The sequence below is a fragment of the Pristis pectinata genome, chromosome 5 (genome assembly GCF_009764475.1).
Source record: "Pristis pectinata isolate sPriPec2 chromosome 5, sPriPec2.1.pri, whole genome shotgun sequence".
Taxonomy (NCBI): Eukaryota; Metazoa; Chordata; class Chondrichthyes; order Rhinopristiformes; family Pristidae; genus Pristis; species Pristis pectinata.
The window spans coordinates 3,354,289-3,373,477 of NC_067409.1; the positions used below are offsets into that span (position 1 = coordinate 3,354,289).

The 19,189-nt window shown below is 50.2% G+C and overlaps 1 protein-coding gene across 1 annotated transcript in view; it reads right to left on the reverse strand.

Annotated features, from left to right (window-relative positions):
* Nucleotides 1-1,132: 1,132 nt before the first annotated feature.
* dgat1a (diacylglycerol O-acyltransferase 1a) overlaps nt 1,133-19,189 on the reverse strand; it is a 111,015-nt gene continuing 92,958 nt past the window's right edge. Inside the window, exons 11-17 of the mRNA XM_052016118.1 lie at nt 16,647-16,688; nt 15,756-15,800; nt 10,968-11,080; nt 8,419-8,484; nt 6,388-6,475; nt 4,100-4,162; nt 1,133-1,904 (exon numbers count right to left, since the gene is read on the reverse strand). Coding sequence (XP_051872078.1) covers nt 1,758-1,904; nt 4,100-4,162; nt 6,388-6,475; nt 8,419-8,484; nt 10,968-11,080; nt 15,756-15,800; nt 16,647-16,688 — 564 coding nt within the window. The 3' untranslated portion in view covers nt 1,133-1,757. The remainder of the gene's footprint in view (nt 1,905-4,099; nt 4,163-6,387; nt 6,476-8,418; nt 8,485-10,967; nt 11,081-15,755; nt 15,801-16,646; nt 16,689-19,189) is intronic.

Sequence of the window (19,189 nt, forward strand, 5' to 3'; positions counted from 1 at the left end):
CTCCCCCCACCACATGAAGACAGACATCGGCGACGGACGTTGCCAGGGAGGGTGGTTCGGTGGGGGAGCTGCAGCTGGGTGGGGAATGGAACCTGTTCACCAGCTAACGGTGGAGCGAGCTGCCCTTGTGTGTCTGTGGGCTCCCAACCCCCTCACCTCCCCCCAGGGGCACACCATCTGGGCAGCCAATATCAACCGTCCCCCCTTTGCCTCAACGAGGGGTAGGCAGGTCCTTGCTACATTGTTCACTGGTTAACAGCCCATCCACCGAGGGGGGGGAGGGAGAGAGAGAGGGGGGGAGGGAGAGAGAGAGGGGGGGAGGGAGAGAGAGAGGGGGGGAGGGAGAGAGAGAGGGGGGGAGGGAGAGAGAGGGGGGGAGGGAGAGGAGAGAGAGAGGGGGGAGGGAGAGAGAGAGGGGGGAGGGAGAGGGGGAGAGAGAGAGGGGAGGGAGGGAGAGAGAGAGGGAGGGAGGGAGAGAGAGGGGGGGAGGGAGAGAGCGGGGGGGAGGGAGAGAGCGGGGGGGGAGGGGAGAGAGCGGGGGGGAGGGAGAGAGCGGGGGGGAGGGAGAGAGCGGGGGGGAGGGAGAGAGCGGGGGGAGGGAGAGAGCGGGGGGGGGAGGGAGAGAGCGGGGGGAGGGAGAGAGCGGGGGGGAGGGAGAGAGCGGGGGGGGAGGGAGAGAGCGGGGGGGGAGGGAGAGAGCGGGGGGATGGAGGGAGAGAGCGGGGGGAGGGAGAGAGCGGGGGATGGAGAGAGCGGGGGGGGAGGGAGGGGGGGAGGGAGGGGGGGGAGGGAGGGGGGGGGAGGGGGAGGGAGGGGGGGAGAGGGGGAGGGAGGGGGGGAGGGAGGGGGGGGGAGGGGGGGGGGAGGGGGGAGGGAGGGGAGGGAGGGGGGGGGAGGGGGAGGGAGGGGGAGGGAGGGGGGGAGGGGGGAGAGAGGGGGGGGAGGGGAGGGAGGGGGGAGGGAGGAGGGGGGAGGGAGAGAGGGGGGGAGGGAGAGAGGGGGGGAGGGAGAGAGGGGGGGAGGAGAGAGGGGGGGAGGGAGAGAGGGGGGGAGGGAGAGAGGGGGGGAGGGAGGGGGGGAGGGGGGGGGGGGGGGGGGGGAGGGGGGAGAGGGGGGGGGGGAGAGAGAGAGAGGGGGGGAGGGAGAGAGAGGGGGGGGAGGGAGAAAACAAACCTTAGCTCCATCAACTCGCTCAGCAGGCTGCACTTGAGCAGCTCCTGGATCCCACACCGTGTCGACCCACTGCCCCAGCGCGGCTGGGGGTCTGAGCAGGAGAGCCCGCCACTGGATTTGGGCGAAGGGGCCTGGGGCGGGAGCAGAGAACCCCGACCCGCTGGGGAAGGAATGGTGGGGTGGGGGAAGGAGCCGGTGGCTGCTCTCCCTGCTGTCCCGGGACAGCGCATCCAGTGGGCACTGTCCAACCCAGACCCCAAGGTATGGGCACCAGAGGTCACGTCCCCAGCCCTGGGTGGGGAGAGCATGTTACACCCCCACCCCAGCACCCTCGGTCGCTGGGACTCAAACACACAGGCACCCAGATCTCCCCATTCACACACGTCCCTCCCCCTACACATGGTACCCCCACTAATCCCACTCATCGTTCAAGGGTCCAGCTTCCTGTCCCTCAAACATTCCCTTTAAGGCATTAAACTCTCACCCAGGTGAAAGAACAGTGACGATTCCCCCCCAGAAGTTACTGACTCCAACACGCGGGGCTCCCGGCCGTTCCCCGTGTGGATGTGATGGGGCTGCCGCTGTCACAGGCTGCCCTCCTGGTTCAGGATGTAGTAGTCGTGGACGTACATCAGCACGGCCACCGGCTGCCCAATGATCAGGGACAGCCACACTGCTGCGTTCCCGTAATTCCCGCTCAGGAACCTCCCCACCAGCCAGGCCAATGGCACCTGCACGGCAGAAAGGGACCGGAGTCAACGGGGCTCGGACACCGTGTCCTCACCGAGAACCCTCCGCCTCCCACCGACCCCTTACCCCACCGGGAGGCGAACACAGGGGGGGGGGGGGGGGGAGGGAGAGGGCGGATGGGGGGGGGGCAGACGGAGGGAGATTCAAGGTCTGATGGAGGGGCGGACAGGGGTGGGGAGGGACGGGGCAGTGGGGGCATTAACTTCAATGGGCCAGTTTGCAAGCCTCGAGGCTCTCCTGCTGACCCTGGGGACGGTGACATTGAAACTCTGGGAAATGGCTCACCACGGGGGGGACTGTCCTCTGAGGGAACATCCTTGGGGCTTCCAAGGAACATCCCCCTCTGAGGTGACCAACTCCCAAATCCCAGAGAGCCCCCACACACCCTCACCACAAGGCTCAGCACCACAGTGATGGTCGGGTGTAACAGGATGCAGGCGGGGGCATCTGCCTTCTGGGTCTCTTCCTCCACCTCCCCTCCAGCCCTTACACAGTCAGAGAGAGTCACAGAGTGGGACAGGCCATTCGGCCCATCACATCCATGCCAACCTTTTGCCCACCTACACTCCTTGGATACCTTGTCTATTTAAATGCCCGTCTAAATGTCTTTTAAACACAGTGATTGCATCCGATTCTGCCACCTCCTCTGGCAGTGGGTCCCAGAGATCAACCACTCTCCGTGAAAAAGAAAAATTCTCCTCTGATCACCTTTAAAACTCCTCCCTCTCACCTTAAACCCACGTTCTATTGTTTTTGACACCCCAACCATGAGAAAAAGATTCTGACCAACTACCTTATATGTGCCTCTCATAATCTAATAACCTCCATCAGGTCTCCCCTCAGCCTCCTTTGCTCCAGGGAAAACAGTCCCAGCCTCTCCAATTTCTCCCCATAACTGAAGTCCTCCAATCCAGGCACCATCCTGGTGAATCTCCTCTGCACTTTCTCCAGCACAACCATAGCTGATAGTGTGGTGACCAGAACTGCACGCAGTACTTATAGAACGTAGAACAATCACAGCACAATTCAGGCCCTCTGGCCCACAAAGCTGTGCCGAACATGTCCCTACTCTAGAAATTACTAGGCTTACCCATAGCCCTCTATTTCACTCAGCTCCATATACCGATCTAACAGTCTCTTGAAAGACACTATCGTATCCACCTCCACCACCGTTGCCGGCAGCCCATTCCCCACACTTCAAGTGCAGCCTAACTAGTGTTTTGTAAAGTTGGAACATAACGTGCCCACTCTTATATTTAATGGCCCAACCTAGGAAGGTAAGCACACCATGTGCCTTCTTCACCACCCTATCAAGCTGTGTGGCCACTTTCAGGGAACTATGAACTTGGACCCCCAGGTCTCTCTGTTCATTAACATTCCTTGGTGCCCTACCATGTACAGTTTATGTCCTACCCCTATTTGACTTCCCAAAATCCATCACCTCGCACTTGGTCATACAGCACGGATACAGGCTCTTCGGCCCAACTGGTCCATGCCAACCAAGATTCCCATCTAAGCCAGTCCCATTTGCCCGCATTTGGCCCATATCCCTCTAAACCTTTTCTATCCATGGACCCGTCCAAGTGTCTTTTAAATGTTGTTAATGTACCTGCCTCACCCACTTCCTCTGGCAGCTCGTTCCATATACTGACCACCCTCTGGGTGAAAATGTCCCCTCTCACTTTAAACCTATGCCCTCTAGTTCTGGATTCCCCAACCCTGGGAAAGAGACTGAGTGCATTCACCCTATCGATGCCCCTCGTGATTTTACAGAACTCTGTAAGATCACCCCATTCTCCTGCGCTCCAGTGAATAAAGTCCCAACCTGCTCAACTTCTCTCCATAACTCAGTCCCTCGAGTCCCAGCAACATCCTCGTAAATCTCCTCTGCACTCTTTCCAGCTTAATGGCATTTTTCCTATAGCAGGGTCAACAAAACTGAACACAATATTCCCAATGCAGCCTCACCAATGTCCTGTACAACTGCACTTGTTGGAATTAAATTCCATCTGCCAACGCTACACCCAACTTTCCATCTGATCGATCTTCTGTAGCATTAGACATCCTTCCCTGCTATCCAAAACACCATCAATTCTCACGTCCTCTACAAACCCCAATCCCACTGAGAGCCCCAGAGCAGCAAAATTCTCCCCTCCCCTCCCCATCAATGACTCACCTGCGCCATCATGCCCATGAACGCCCAGAGCCGGAACATCTTCAGAGGTACACTGACCAAGTACTGGAGGAGTAAGGCAGCCCAGTCAGTATGAAGTAGAACACAAGAACATCCGAAACAGCAACAGCCCCTTGCCTGCCCCGCCATTGGCCCAGCTTTACACCAACCCCACATAAGAACCAAAGCGCTAGGAGCAGAAGGAGCAGCCTGCTTCACCATTCAGTAAGATCATGGCAGGCCCAGTCTTGGCCTCTACACCACTTTCTCTCTCACTTTCTTTCTTGCCATGAGTATATTCTATGATTTTGCCTCCTAACCCCTTGGGTAAAGAACTCCACTGCTTTACCACCCTTGGGGTGAAGAAACTTCTTCCTCATCTCTACCCTCAGTAGTCCATCCCTCATTTTGAGATAGTGAGCCCTGGGTTGTGACACTCAACAAAGGCAAACATCAACTCCATATCTACCCTGATAAGCCCCAGAACAATTTTCTACATTCCATTGAGATCACCTCAGATTCTTTTCAATTCAGAGTGTAGGGCCAGTTGGCTCAATCTCTGCTCATCTGACAAACCCACTGCCAAGGGAATCAGTCTGGTGAATCTCTGATGCACACCCTCTATCACATATAACCTTCTGTAGGTGGGGAGACTAGATCTGTGCACAACATTCCGGATGCAGTATTACCAGGGCCCAGTGGTAATGGGGGAAGATGTTTCTACTTTGTACTTAATTCCTCTCACAATAACAGCAGCTTCGGAATGACAGCCTTCCTAATTGTTGGTAACGTTCAGTGACAGGTGTACAAGGATATACAGCTCTCCCTGAACTTCAACCCCTCAACATTTAAAAAATATTCTGCTTTTTTTTCTCTCTACCACAGTGGGGAATCACTACATTACATTCCATTTGCCATGACCTTGGCCCTTCACTTAGCCTCTCTATATGGGTTCACAGCCACTGCAGAAGGGGAGAACTTAAACCAGTCTGGCTCCAACAGGGTGGCCGTTCATGGGTGAGATGCAGAACAGAACAGTACAGCACAGGAACAGGCCATTCAGCCCACAATGTTGTGCTGAGCTAACTAAACTAGTAGTTAAATGCCTAACTAAACTAACCTGCCTACACAATGTCCATACCCCTCCATTCTCTGCACATCACGTGCCCATCTAAGGGCCTCTTAAACGCCTCTATCGTATCTGCCTCCACCCCCACCCCTGGCAGCACATTCCAGGCACCCAGCGTGCTCTGTGTAAAAAACTTGCCCCACACATCTCCTTTGAACTTTCCCCCTCTCACCTTAAATGCATGCCCTGTAGTATTAGACATCTCAACCCTGGGAAAAAGATACCAGCTGTCCACACTATCTGTGCCTCTCATAATCTCCCCTCAGTCTCCGCTGCTCCAGAGAAAACAACCCAAGCTTGTCTAACCTCTCCTCATAGCACATGCCTTCTTAATCCAGGCAGCATCCTGGTGAACCTCTTCTGCACCCTCTCCAAAGCCTCCACATCCTTCCTGTAATGGGCGACCAGAATTGAATTATTGACATTAGGCCAGTACTCGATCAACTCTCAAGATCACAAGACAAAGGAGCAGTAGTAGGCCATTCGGCCCATCGAGTCTGCTCCATGAGCTAAACTAAAACTATTCCTATCTAACCCCAATTTCCAGCCTTTTCCCCGTATCCCTTGATACCCTGACTAATTAGATACCTATCAATCTCCTCCTTAAACACCTCCAATGATCAGGCCTCCACTGCTGTACGTGGCAACAAATTCCATAAATTCATGCCCCTCTGGCTAAAGAAATTTCTCCTCATTTCTGTTTTAAACGGGTACCCTCTAATTCTAAGACTGTGCCCTCTAGTCCTGGACTCACCCATCAAGGGAAACAGCTTAACCACCTCTGTCCAGTCCTTTCAACATTCCAAATGTCTCTATGAGGTCCCCTCTCATTCTTCTGTACTCCAGTGAGTACAGTCCAAGAGCTGACAAACGCTCATCATAAGTAAGCCCTTTCATTCTGGGAATCATCCTCATAAATCTTTTCTGAACCCTCCCCAACATCAGCACATCCTTCCTAAGATAAGGGGCCCAAGACTCTCTTCAATGAATGTCAAAGCTCCCTCGAGGCTATTGTGAAGGGCAGGAGAACCTGCTCTGTGTTCCTGATAACCATTATCCTCCAACACACAGACAGGTCCTTGGCTCCACACTGCACCAATGCAGAGCTGGGAGTGTGACCCTGGGAGGCACCAGAGGAAACCCAGAAGCTCCATGTCCTGACCTCATGAAAGAATGCAGAAGCGAGGAAGACTGCCACCTGAGCCATTGGCTTGTTCACGCCCCGTTTCAGCATGGGCTTGTAGAAGTGTCTGTGGGGGGGGAGAAAGAACAGAGTTGGTTCAGTTGTTTATCAATCCACAAACATAATCCAACAAGGTGGGCACGGATCCTGAGTAGGTCCTGTGGGAGGTGGCGAGATTGCGAGCGTGGTTGAAGGAATTAGTTCTGAGTTGTGCAGTACAGAAATGGACCCTCCAGCCCACCATGTAATGGGGTCGTACAGCACAGAAACAGGCCCTTTGGCCCAACCGGTCCTTGCGACCAAGATGCCCCATCCAAGCTAGTCCCATTTGCCAGCGTTTGGCCCATGTCCCTCTGAACCTCTCTTATCCAGGTACCTGTCCAAGTGTCTTTTAAATGTTGTTAATGTACCTGCCTCACCCACTTCCTCTGGCAGCTCGTTCCATATACTGACCACTCTCTGAAAAAGTTGCTCCTCGGGTTCCTGTTAAATCTCTCCCCTTAAACTCATGCCCGCTAGTTCTTGATTCCCCAACCCTGGGAAACAGACTGAGTGCATTCACCCTATCTATGCCCCTTGTGATTTTATACACCTCTATAAGATCACCTCTCAGTCTCCCATGCTCTAATGAATAAAGTCCCAGCCTGTCCAACCTCTCCCTGTAACTCAATCCCACAAGTTCTGGCAGCATCTTTGTAAATCTTTTCTGCACGTTTTCCAGTTTAATAACATCTTTCCTGTAGTAGGGCAGCCAAAACTGAACACAGAACTTTAGGTGCGGACTCATTACGTCTTGTACAATTGCAACGTAACATCCCAACTTCTATTCTCAATGTCCTGACTGTTGAAGGCCAGCGTGCCAAAAGCCGCCTTCTTTGTCAAAAGCCACGTCTATGCCAATCTAGTCTATCCACACTATTCCCACATTAGGGCTGTATTCCTCTAGTCCCTTGCCTACTTAAGTGTCTGTCTACACCTACGTTTAAAGGTCATTTAGAGTGGATGTGAAGAATTTTCATTGTAACAGAGGTGAAGCAGAGAGTTCTACAGGAACCTGCATCTGCATTAAACGACACTGCTGATGTTGTGTTGGTCTGACTTCTGCATTTATACATTCTACCACTTCACAGCTGCTCCCAAGGGATTACGCATGTCCCACTAGAGTCACAAACCCCTTCCTATTCCCTAATTCCATCCTTGGTTACCAGAGCCTTGTATAGAAGATTTTAGCTGCAAGGAGAGGTTGGGCAATCTTGGGTTGTTTTCTCTGGAGCGTTAGAGGCTGAGGGGAGACCTGATAGTTTATAAAATTATGAGAGGCATAGAGTCTTTTTTCTGGGGTAGAAATGTCAAATACTTGAGGGTATAGGTTTAAGATGAGAGGGGAAAGTTTAAAGATCTACGAGGCAAGTTTGTTTTTTGCACAGGGTGGTGGGTGCCTGGAACGGGCTGCCAGGGATGGTGGTGGAAGCAGATACGATAGTGGCACTTGAGGTATTTATACAGGCGCATGAACAGGCAGGGAATGAAGGGATATGGATCACATGCAGGTAGATGGGATTAGCTTAAATTGGCATCGTGAGCATCACAGACATTATGGGCTGAAGGGCCTGCTCCTGTGCTGTACTGTCCTGTAGTCTATATGATGTGATTTCATAATTAACTCCCTCCAGCTACCAGTCCCCCTTCTCCATCCCCACCCCCCACCCCCACAACCCCTCCATCTCTCTTATCGTCACAGTAGAGGGTGGAACCCCATGTTGGAGCAGAAACCCAGTACCAGCCTGGCTGGGCCGAATGGCCTCTGAACTCAGAAGCTTCTCCTCTCCCCTAGGTCATCTTTCCTGGACCTTTGCAAACCACTGAGAGCATTTTCTCCCCACTCCTACACAGGAAAGAGGCTTTATAAATCTCAGCTAATGTCAGATCAAAGACCACCAGGCACATTGAATGAGGTTAGACTTATCTCACTGAAGCTCGGGAGCACGGGAAGCAGTGACCTGCTCTCACCTGCTGCACCATTTGTGGACGGGAATATTCCAATTCTTCCAGAAGTAGGTCACAGTTTCCGAATTCCTAGGGCAGGAGCAGATCAGAAGTTTATGAACCAGAACGACAAACCTGCCGCTGTATCTGGGGGCTTCATCACTTCACCGAGCCCATCCCCTCCAACTATGAACGGGACCGACGTGGTAGATAATGTTCTCGCAGTTTGTCTGTGGCAACACAGGCGACGATGACGCTGAAATGTCAGACCAGAACAATCCCAATTCTGAGCAGTGGCTGGTTGTAAATCCACCTAAAAGAGGGGTGGCAGGTGGACGGGGTGGTGAAGGTGGTGCTGGGCCTTTATCAGTCAGGGCAGTGAGTGTAGAAGTTGGGATGTTAGGTTGCAGTTGTACAAGACGTTGGTGAGGCCCATTTGGAATGTTGTGTCCAGTTTAGGTCACCTTGCTATAGGAAAGATGCCATTAAGCTGGAAAGAGTGCAGAGGAGATCCACGAGGATGTTGCCGGGACTCGAGGGACTGAGTTATGGAGAGAAGTTGAGCAGGTTGGGACTTTATTCATTAGAGCGTAGGAGAATGAGGGGTGATCTTATAGAGGTGCATAAAATCGTGAGAGGCATAAATAAAAAGGGTGAACCTACCTTGTTATGAATCACAATCTACCTTGTTATGACCTTGCACCTTATTGTCTACCTGCAGTGCGCTTCCCTGTAGCTGTGACACTTTACTCTGCATTCTGTATTGTTTTACCCTGCACTACCTCAATGCACTGTGTAATGAATCAATCTGTATGAACAGTATGCAAGACAGGTTTTTCACTGTACCTCAGTACAAGTGACAATAATAAACCAATATAGTCTTTTTCCCCAGGGTTGGGGAATCAAGAACTGGAGGCCACAGGTTTAAGGTGAGAGGGGTGGGATTTAATAGGAACCTGAGGGGCAACTTTTTTGCTCAGAGGGTGGTCAGTATATGGAACCAGCTGCCAGAGGAAGTGGGTGAGGCAGGTACATTAACAACATTTAAAAGACACTTGGACAGGTACACAGATAGGAAAGGTTTAGAGGGAACTGGGTCAAACACAGGCAAATGGGACCAGCTTAGATGGGGGACTCTTGGTTGGCATGGACTGGTTGGGAATGGCCTGATCCCATACTGTATGACTCTATAAGCAGCAGCAATACACCCCCATGGTTGTTTCAGCATTCCTCTCTAACGTGGAGGGCGAGTGGGAAGAATAAGAGATCACAGCACAATTTACACATTGTGTGGCAGTTCAGTGACCTGAGAAGGTCCCATCAGTAGACACTGGGCAAAGCCTGGACAGGTGTGACAGGCTCTGCTGTACAAGTGGGCACCGAGCTACAGGGACATCAGGACACCAACAATCACAGGAGTGCAGCGCAACACCAGTCAGCTGCAGGAGGGAGTTAAGGGGGTGAAACCACACCGGTGGATGCGGCTTTTAGGCTTTAAACCAGCACTTGCAGACAATGCACAAGATGCAAAATGCCTTGAGAAATCAACAGGATCAGACTGGAGCTTGGGGTGGAAGGGAGACAAGTGAGCTGGACTGGGAATCTCAACAAGGTTACAGAGGTGAGAATGGCAGGAGTGAACAGGGCTCAGCAGGTCAGGAAACAACAGTCTGATTTGTGCAGAAGGGATAGTTGTGGCAGACTAACTGGAGAATACAGAGGACAATGAAGGTGAATGGTCGATGAAGATGAATGGAGAAGTGTGAGGTGGTACACTTTGGAAGGACAAACTCCTGGGCGGAGTACAAGGTAAATGGCAGGATTCTGGTCAGTGTGGAGGAGCAGAGGGATCTGGGGGTTCATATCCACAGATCCCTGAAAGTTGCCTCACAGGTGGATAGGGTAGTTAAGGCGGCTTATGGGATGTTAGTTTTCATAAGTTGTAGGATTGAGTTTAAGAGCCGCAAGGTAATGATGCAGCTCTACAAAACCCTGGTTAGACCACACTTGGAGTACTGTGTCCAGTTCTGGTCACCTCATTACAGGAAGGATGTGGAAGCGTTGGAAAGGGTGCAGAGGAGATTTACCAGGATGCTGCCTGGTTTAGAGAGTATGCATTATGAGGAGAGACTAAGGGAGCTCAGGCTTTACTCTTTGGAGAGAAAGAGGATGAGAGGAGACATGATAGAGGTGTACAAAATATTAAGAGGAATGGATAGAGTAGACAGCCAGCGCCTCTTTCCCAGGGCATGAATGCTCAATACAAGAGGGCATGGCTTTAAGGTAATGGGTGGGAAGTTCAAGGGAGATATCAGAGGAAGGTTTTTTACCCAGAGAGTGGTTGGGGCATGGAATGCACTGCCTCGGGCAGTGGTGGAGGCAGGTACATTGGTCAAATTCAAGAGATTGCTAGATAAGCACATGGAGGAGTTCAAAATAGAGGGATATGTGGGAGGAAGGGGTTAGATAGTCTTAGGCGAGGTTTAAAGGTCGGCACAACATTGTGGGCCGAAGGGCCTGTATTGTGCTGTACTCTTCTATGATACAGAGAGCTTCTTCTCCACCTTCCTTACCACCAGTCCCTGTAGAACTCCCGATCCCCAAATTGCATCAGCTCAGCCAGGAAGTTCATGGAGGAGTGGAAGAACCAGTAGAAGAAGATGAGCCAAATCAGGTGGTTGGGAACCTGCAGAAGGTGAAGAATGGAGAGATCAGTCCCCGGGACCTGGGTTACATTCCAGCTCAACTGAAGGCCCACAGTGAATCCATGTCCACGATCAACTCCAATACTGGACCACAGGTGTAATTATGCTGTGTCAAAACACTGGCAAGAAGTAGGCAACTTGGTTGGCATGGACGAGTTGGGCCAAAGGGCCTGTTTCACTGCTGCACAACTTTATCAGCCACCATTTCATAAGCATCACTTTCATTTCATAATAACATTGCGGAGCATGCCTTATGAAAGCAGGTTGAAGGAACTCAGCCTTTTCTCCTTGGAGCGACGCAGGATGAGGGGGGACCTGATAGAGGTGTATAAGATGATGAGAGGCATTGATCGGGTAGATAGTCAGAGGCTTTTCCTCAGGGCTGAAATGGTGGCCGCAAGAGGACACAGGTTTAAGGTGCTGGGGAGTAGATATAGAGGAGATGTCAGGGGTAAGTTTTTTTTACTCAGAGAGTGGTGAGTGTGTGGAATGGGCTGCCGGCAACGGTGTGGAGGCGGATACGATAGGGTCTTTTGAAAGACTTTTGGATAGGTACATGGAGCTATCCAAAAGTCTCTTAAAAGACGTGAGAAAAATAGAGGGCTATGGGTAAGCCTAGTAACTTCTAAGGTTGGGACATGTTCGGTACAGCTTTGTGGGCCGAAGGGCCTGAATTGTGCTGTAGGTTTTCTATGTTTCTATAACAACCAAGACTATTCAACCCATTGAGTCTACGCCAGCACAGAGGAACTGCATCACTTCTTTTATATTTCAGGTTTTGATCTCAGATGCCCATTAACACCTACACAGTTCTCCAGCCACCCAACTACACTAGGGGCTATGTACAGCAACCACTTCACCTACCAACCAGCACGTCTTTGGGAGGTGGGAGGAAACGGGAGCACCCGGGGGAAACCCACACTGACAAAGGGAGAATGTGGATGGTGCTGGAGGTCAGGATCGAATTCCTGGCTGCTGCAGCAGTGAGATGGCAGTACTACCTGCAGCCCCGCTGTGCCAACTGAAACAAAAAGAAGTTTTGCTGATTAGGAGCAGAGAGCTCAACTCCAAGGTAATCCTAGATATTGGGATTCTCTCAGTCCCAACAGCCCACAACTGTGCCCGGTTTGGGAACCTTAGCCCCATGGGACCCATCTATAAGTGTCTGGTTTGGGTTAGGCCTGGCGGGTCAGGTTGGGTGCATGCCCCAGTAAAATACTTGAGAGGATTGTGAGAGATCGGACTGACCCGTGCCAGCCAGCTTGACACTGACCACGTCAGGATGATTTACTGACCATCACTGCACAATCTCTGTGCTTGACTGCAAGTTCTGTGAGACCCTCTATCACTCGTCCCCCTATGATTTAGAACCATAGAACACTACAGCACAGAAAACAGGCCACTCGGCCCTTCTAGTCTATGACGAAACTTTATTCCGCTAGTCCCATTGACCTGCACCCAGTCCATAACCCTCCAGACCTCTCCCGTCCATGTATCTATCCAATTTATTCTTAAAACTTAAGAGTGAGCCTGCATTTACCACGTCAGATGGCAGCTTGCTCCACACTCCCACCGCTCTCTGAGTGAAGTTCCCCCTAATGTTCCCCCTAAACCTTTCCCCTTTCACCCTAAAGCCATGTCCTCTCGTACTTAGCTCTCCTAATCTAGGTGGAAAGAGCCTGCTCGCATTTACTCTGTCTATACCCCTCATAATTTTGTAAACCTCTATCAAATCTCCCCTCATTCTTCTACGCTCCAAGGAATAAAGTCCTAACCTGTTCAATCTTTCCCTGCAACTCAACTCCTGAAGACCCAGCAACATTCTAGTAAATCTCCTCTGCACTTTCTGCTGCTCTATCACTTGCTGGCTCTTGCTCCATTCCTTCCCCTCACGCTTTTATACCGGCTATCTCCCCCTCTATCTTTCAGTCCAGAGGAAGGGTCTTGACCCGAAACACCGGCTGTCCATCTCCCTCCACAGATGCTGCCTGACCCGCTGAGTTCCTCCAGCGTCTTGTGTTGCTCTAGATTCCAACTCCTGCGGTCTACTGTGTCTCCATTTGGTGTTTCATCCACATTTAGATCAATTACACGGAACACAGAGCAGTACAGCACAGGCCCACAATACCTGCACTGACCATAATGCCAATCTAACTCATCTCATCTGCCTGCACGTGATCCATATCCCTCCATTCTCTGCCTGCTTGAGGGGCTGTTAGACAGAAACACAAACCCCACTATCGTATCTGCTTCCATCACCACCCCTGGCAGCCCGTTCCAGGCACCCAATGTCTGTGTAAAAAAATACTTGCCTCGTTAATCTCCCCTTCTCACCTTAAACCAGGTTGAATCATTACACACAGATGATGGCTGGGGAGGGTTGTGTTTGGTTAGCAGGTTGAATTGGTTATGGTTGGATTTTTAAAACTCTACAGCTGAGAAACCTCTAGCCCAAAATATTAAACCTCAGACAAGAAGAATTTTACACGAGGGTGATGAGAAGGGATTCCCAGCCAAGCGTTCTGCACTGAGGTTAGTTAATTCTACATAAAAGGGAAAAACTATTCAAGCAATCTTGCACTGTACACCTTCCTTCACCTTCTGCCAATCCTCAAGGAACCAGTTCTTCCAATTTGGGATCAAGATCATTGTTCTGAAGCAGAGGAGATGGATGAACAACAGCCAATCTGCATGGTGCTCAATGTTAACCTTACAGGGCAGACCAGCGGCAGGCAGTGGCTACAAGGTGGTGTAACAGGTAGAGCTGCTACCTCACAGCTCCAGCAGCAGGTTCAATCCTGACCTCGAGTGCTGTCTGTGTGGAGTTTGCCCATTCTCCCTGTGACCGTGTGGGCTTCCCCCGGGTGTTCCAATTTCCTTCCAAAGACGTGCAGGTAGGTAGGTTAATTGGCTGCTGTTAACTTACTCCTTTGAGTAGATGGATGGCGAAAGAATCAAAGGAGAAGTGATGGGCATGTGAGGGAGAATTAGTTACAGGGCTTATAGAGAAACAAGTGGGGGGAACGGGACTGATAGGATCGCTGTCGGAAGCCAGCATTAAAATGATGGGCCGAATGGAATCCTTCTGTGTCATAAATCATTTAGATGATCATTTCCTCTCCTGGACTACGATAGCCTTGCTCCTTGAAAGGCTCAGGTCACAGGCAACTGAGTAAGAGTTCTGACAGAGACCTGGACCTGAAATGTTAACCGTTTCTTTTCCCATGGATGCTGCCTGACCTCCTGCATTTTTCCTGCATTGTGTTTTTATTTCAGATTTCCAGCATAGTGCCATAGAATCATACCGCACGGAAACAGGACCTTCCGTCCAACTGGTCCATGCCGAACAAGATGCCCATCCAAGACAGTCCCACTTGCCCACGTTTGGCCCATATCCCTCTAAACCTTTCCTATTTGTGTAACTATCCAAATACTTTTTAAATGTTGTTATTGTACCTGCCTCAACCACTTCCTCTAGCAGCTCCTCTCTCATACGTACCACCCTTCAGGTTCCTATTAAATCTCTCCCCTCTCACCCTAAACCTATGCCCTCTAGATTCCCCAACCCTGTGAAAAAGACTATCTATAAGATCACTCCTCAAGTCTCTTATGTTCCAAAGAATAAAGTCCTAGCTTGCCCAACCTCTCCCTATATCCCAGTGCCTCGAGTCCTGGCAACGTTCTGGTAAATCTTTTCTGTAGATGTTTTTGATTTAAGAGCCGAATTGTGATTGGTGCTGAATTCAATGCATCAGTCAGCCTGTTCAAATTCTCCAGCGCAGTACAACTGTGGAGGCAGAAGTGGAGTCCCAAGATGGGACTGGCTCACAGTCACTGCCAATGTAAGATGTCAGGTTGCAACGGTGGGATGTGGAACAGGACAGAGCTACTGCAATCTCCTGTACCAACCACCATTCCCAACTCCCATCCTCTGATTAGGGCACGGTTACCTGGAATGCTGAGCATCAGAGGGTGTTAGCTTTCATAAGTTGAGGGATCGAGTTTAAGAGCCATGAGGTAATGATGCAGCTCTACAAAACTCTGGTTAGACCACACTTGGAGTACTGTGTCCAGTTCTGGTTGCCTCATTATAGGGAGGAAGTGCAAGTTTTGGAAAGGGTGCGGAGGAGATTTACCAGGATGCTGCCTGGTTTAGAGAGACTAAGGGAGCTAGGGCTTTACTCTTTGGAGAGGAGGAGGATGAGAGGAGACATGACAGAGGTGTACAAAATATTAAGAGGAATAGACAGAGTGGACAGCCAGCACCTCTTTCCCAGGGCACCGATGCTCAATACGAGAGGGCATGGCTTTGAAGTAATGGGTGGGAAGTTCAAGGGAGATATCAGAGGAAGGTTTTTTTTAAACCCAGAGAGTGGTTGGGGCATGGAATGTGCTGCCTGGGGCGGTGGTGGAGGCAGGTACATTGGTCAAATTCAAGAGATTACTAGATAAGCACATGGAGGAATTTAAAATAGAGGGATATGTGGGAGGATGGGGTTAGATAGTCTTAGGCGAGGTTTAAAGGTCGGCACAACATTGTGGGCCAAAGGGCCTGTATTGTGCTGTACTGTTCTATGTTCTATCAGAAAGCAAGCTTTGCGCTCTAGGAGAGCTGGTTGTCGTAAACTTAATTCTGTAAGAAAGAAAATTACTTACTGCAAGCTTCAGAAGGCGCTCGATCATCCTGGAATAGTCCATATCCTGAAATCAAAATTTACTAAGGTTTAGTACGCAGAGAAGGGAAATATAAATGTTGATAACATAAACACCATGAACATGCACCGTGATAACTGTGTGAACATACAGAGGAAAGTAAACAGACGTATGCACTGAGGAGTTACTGTAAAAACTGAAGGAAAACTGAAAGGATGAAAAGTGATAAAATTTAAATGAAGATCCGTGTTCACAATGCACTCACTGACAGGGCTCCAGAGACAGGAGATCCTCCCAGTGTACAACAGCTGACAAGAATGGGATTAAAAATAAATGCTCAAAGCAACTTGAGGGCAGGTTCACTTTGTATCTAACCTGCGTTGTCCTTGCCCTGGGAATGCCTGGTGGGACGGACAGCAGAGAAAGAGAGCTTTACCTCACACCTAACGGGACCAGGTCATGATTCCTGAGTGGTAGATACTGTACGTTCTGCTGTTGCAGTGGGGAAAAAAGAACAATCGTAACCAAACAAGAGATGAGTTGGAATCTAACCACGGCAACTGGAGAATTGAGTTTGGTTAATGAAATAACAATTTGGAATTAAAAAGACCACAATTGTGAACTGTAACTAAGCAATCTGATTGTGGTAAAGACCAATTTGGTCCACTGGTCTACATCAGGGAGGAGGATCCGCTGTCGTTACATGGTCTGGTCTGTTTGTGGCTCCAAACCCGCTTCATGTCAGATTCTCTGTTGGCACACTCAGCCCTGGAGCTCATGGGCAAGGAGTGCCAGCCTAGCCCACAACACCTCGGCCCGCACCAGAATCAAGGTACCGCAGTGATGGCTAACGACACAATCAAGAGGCCCAGTGACTGATGCTGTGTTACTCACTCTGAATGGCTTCATGGAGTTCTGTATGGCCGGCACCATCCACTGATGAAACAAAAGAAAAGCTGTCAGCTGACACAATGTTTTAATCCAAGGCATTCAATGAGCTGCCGGACATCCCTCTTCAGGGGATTTCCGAACACTCCTGAGAAGCATTGGCACCTTCAAACCCGCTCCTTTGTTCAATAAAGGTCATGGCTGACATTTAGATTCATGGAGTCACACAGCACGGAAACAGGCCCATCGCCCCAACTGGTCCATGCCGATCAGGATGCCCATCTAAGCTAATCCCATTTGCCTGCATTTGGCCCACATCCCTCTAAACTTTTCCTATCCATGTACCCATCCAAATGTCTTTTAAATATTGTAATTGTACTCACCTCTACCACATCCTCTGGCAGCTCTTCCAGATACTCATCACCCCACTGGAAAACTTGCCCCTCAGATCCCTTTTAAACCCTCTCCCTCTCAACCCTATGCCTTCTAGTTTTAGAAGCCTCTACCATGGGAAACAGACTCTGGTCATCTACCCTATCTATGCCTCTCATAATTTTATACACCTCTAGCATGTCACCTCTCGGCCTCCTTCACTCAAGGGGAAACAGTCCCAGCCTATCCAGTCTCTCCTTATAACTCAAGGCGTCCAGTCCTGGCAACATCCTTGTGAATCTTTCCTGTACCCTGGCTAAATCACATCCTTTCTATAGTGTAGTGACCAGAATTGCACACAGTATTTACCTCAGTACTACTTTCCTGCACTAATCCCTTGTGCTCCATTCCCTTAATACTGAAAAACCTATTGATCTATAGTCATACAGCACAGAAATGGGCCCTTCAGTCCATCAAGTCCATGCTGACCAATACCGTCTTGAATATGTCTCAGCAACTATGGGCAGGCACAGTAGTGTCGCGGTTAGCGTAACGCTATTACAGTGCCAGCGACCCGGGTTCATTTCCCGCCGCTGTCTGTAAGGAGTTTGTACATTCTCCCTGTGTTTGCGTGGGTTTCCTCCGGGTGCTCCGGTTTCCTCCCACATTCCAAAGACGTATGGGTTAGGGAGTTGTGGGCATGCTATGTTGGCACCTGAAGCGTGGTGACAATTGCGGGCTGCCCCAGAACACTCTACGCAAAAGATGCATTTCACTGTGTTTCGATGTACGTGTGACGAATAAAGAAATCTAAAAAAAAATCAACTGACCCTCCCAACAGCACTCTTGGGCAAGTTCTAAGACTCACTACCCTCTGAAGAACCTCTCTTCCCTGTCCTGTTTGACTGACCCCTTTTACTGAGACTGATTCCTGGTTCCTGTGGACCCAGCCAGGGCAGACACCATTCCCACATCTGCCCTGTCAAGCCTGGGAAAGAATTATGTAGGTTTCAATGAGGTCACCTCTCACTCTACTGAACTGGAGAATATATGTCCGGTCTACCTCATTCCTCCTCATAACACAAACCCGGTTGAACCGTGGTGAAGCTTCGCTGCACTCTCCTCTATCATATTGTGGGCTAAGGGGCTGTTCCTGCGCTGTACTGTGTTGTGTTCTGTAGGTAGGGAAACCTGAGCTGTGCACAACAGGCCAACTGCTGCCTCACTGGAGCCCTGTACAACTGTTGTTTTCACATTCGCTTGCAATGTCTGACTTCCTAACTGCTTACAGTATCTCCATGTTAGAACATAGAAAAAACCTACAGCACAATCAGGCCCTTCGGCCCACAAAGCTGTGCCAAACATGTCCCTACCTTAGAAATTACTAGGCTTACCCATAGCCCTCTCTTTTCCTCAGCTCCATGTACCTATCCAACAGTCTCTCTGAAAGACCCTATCGTATCTTGCCTCCACCCACTGTTGCCAGCAGCCCATTCCACACACTCACCACTCTCCGAGTAAAAACTTACCCCTGACATCACCCGCGATATCTACTCCCCAGCACCTTAAACCTGTGTCCTCTTGTGGCCACCATTTCTGCCCTGGGGAAAAGCCTCTGACTATCCACACGATCAATACCTCTCATCATCTTATACACCTCTATCAGGTCCCCCCTCATCCTCCGTCGCTCCAAGGAGGAAAGGCCGAGTTCTCTCAACCTGTTAACTTGTGTAAAAGGATGCCCCTCACAAGTCCCTCAGAAAACCAACACCTTTTCACCTCTCACCATTTAAGTACTGTCTTTTTATACTTTCTCTATCAAAGAGGATTACATCATGTCTTCCTACATTATATTACAGTACAGGACAGAATTGGGCCCCTCAGCCCACCGTGTCTGCCGATGTCAACTTAAACTAACCTCACCTGCCTGCACAATGTCCATGTACTGTATACGGGATAAAGTACCTGTCCACGTACTCTGGAGCCACTACATTCTACATACTGATTTCTTTTTACTACCTTGATGTACTTATATATGGTAATGATCTGTCTGGATGGCATGCAAAATAAAAGCTTTTTACCACATCCCGTACATGTGACAATAGTAAACCAATACCGTTGCTGTGCGCCATTTGGCTGCTATCTACCCTGCATTATCACCTCAAAAATAATTAATT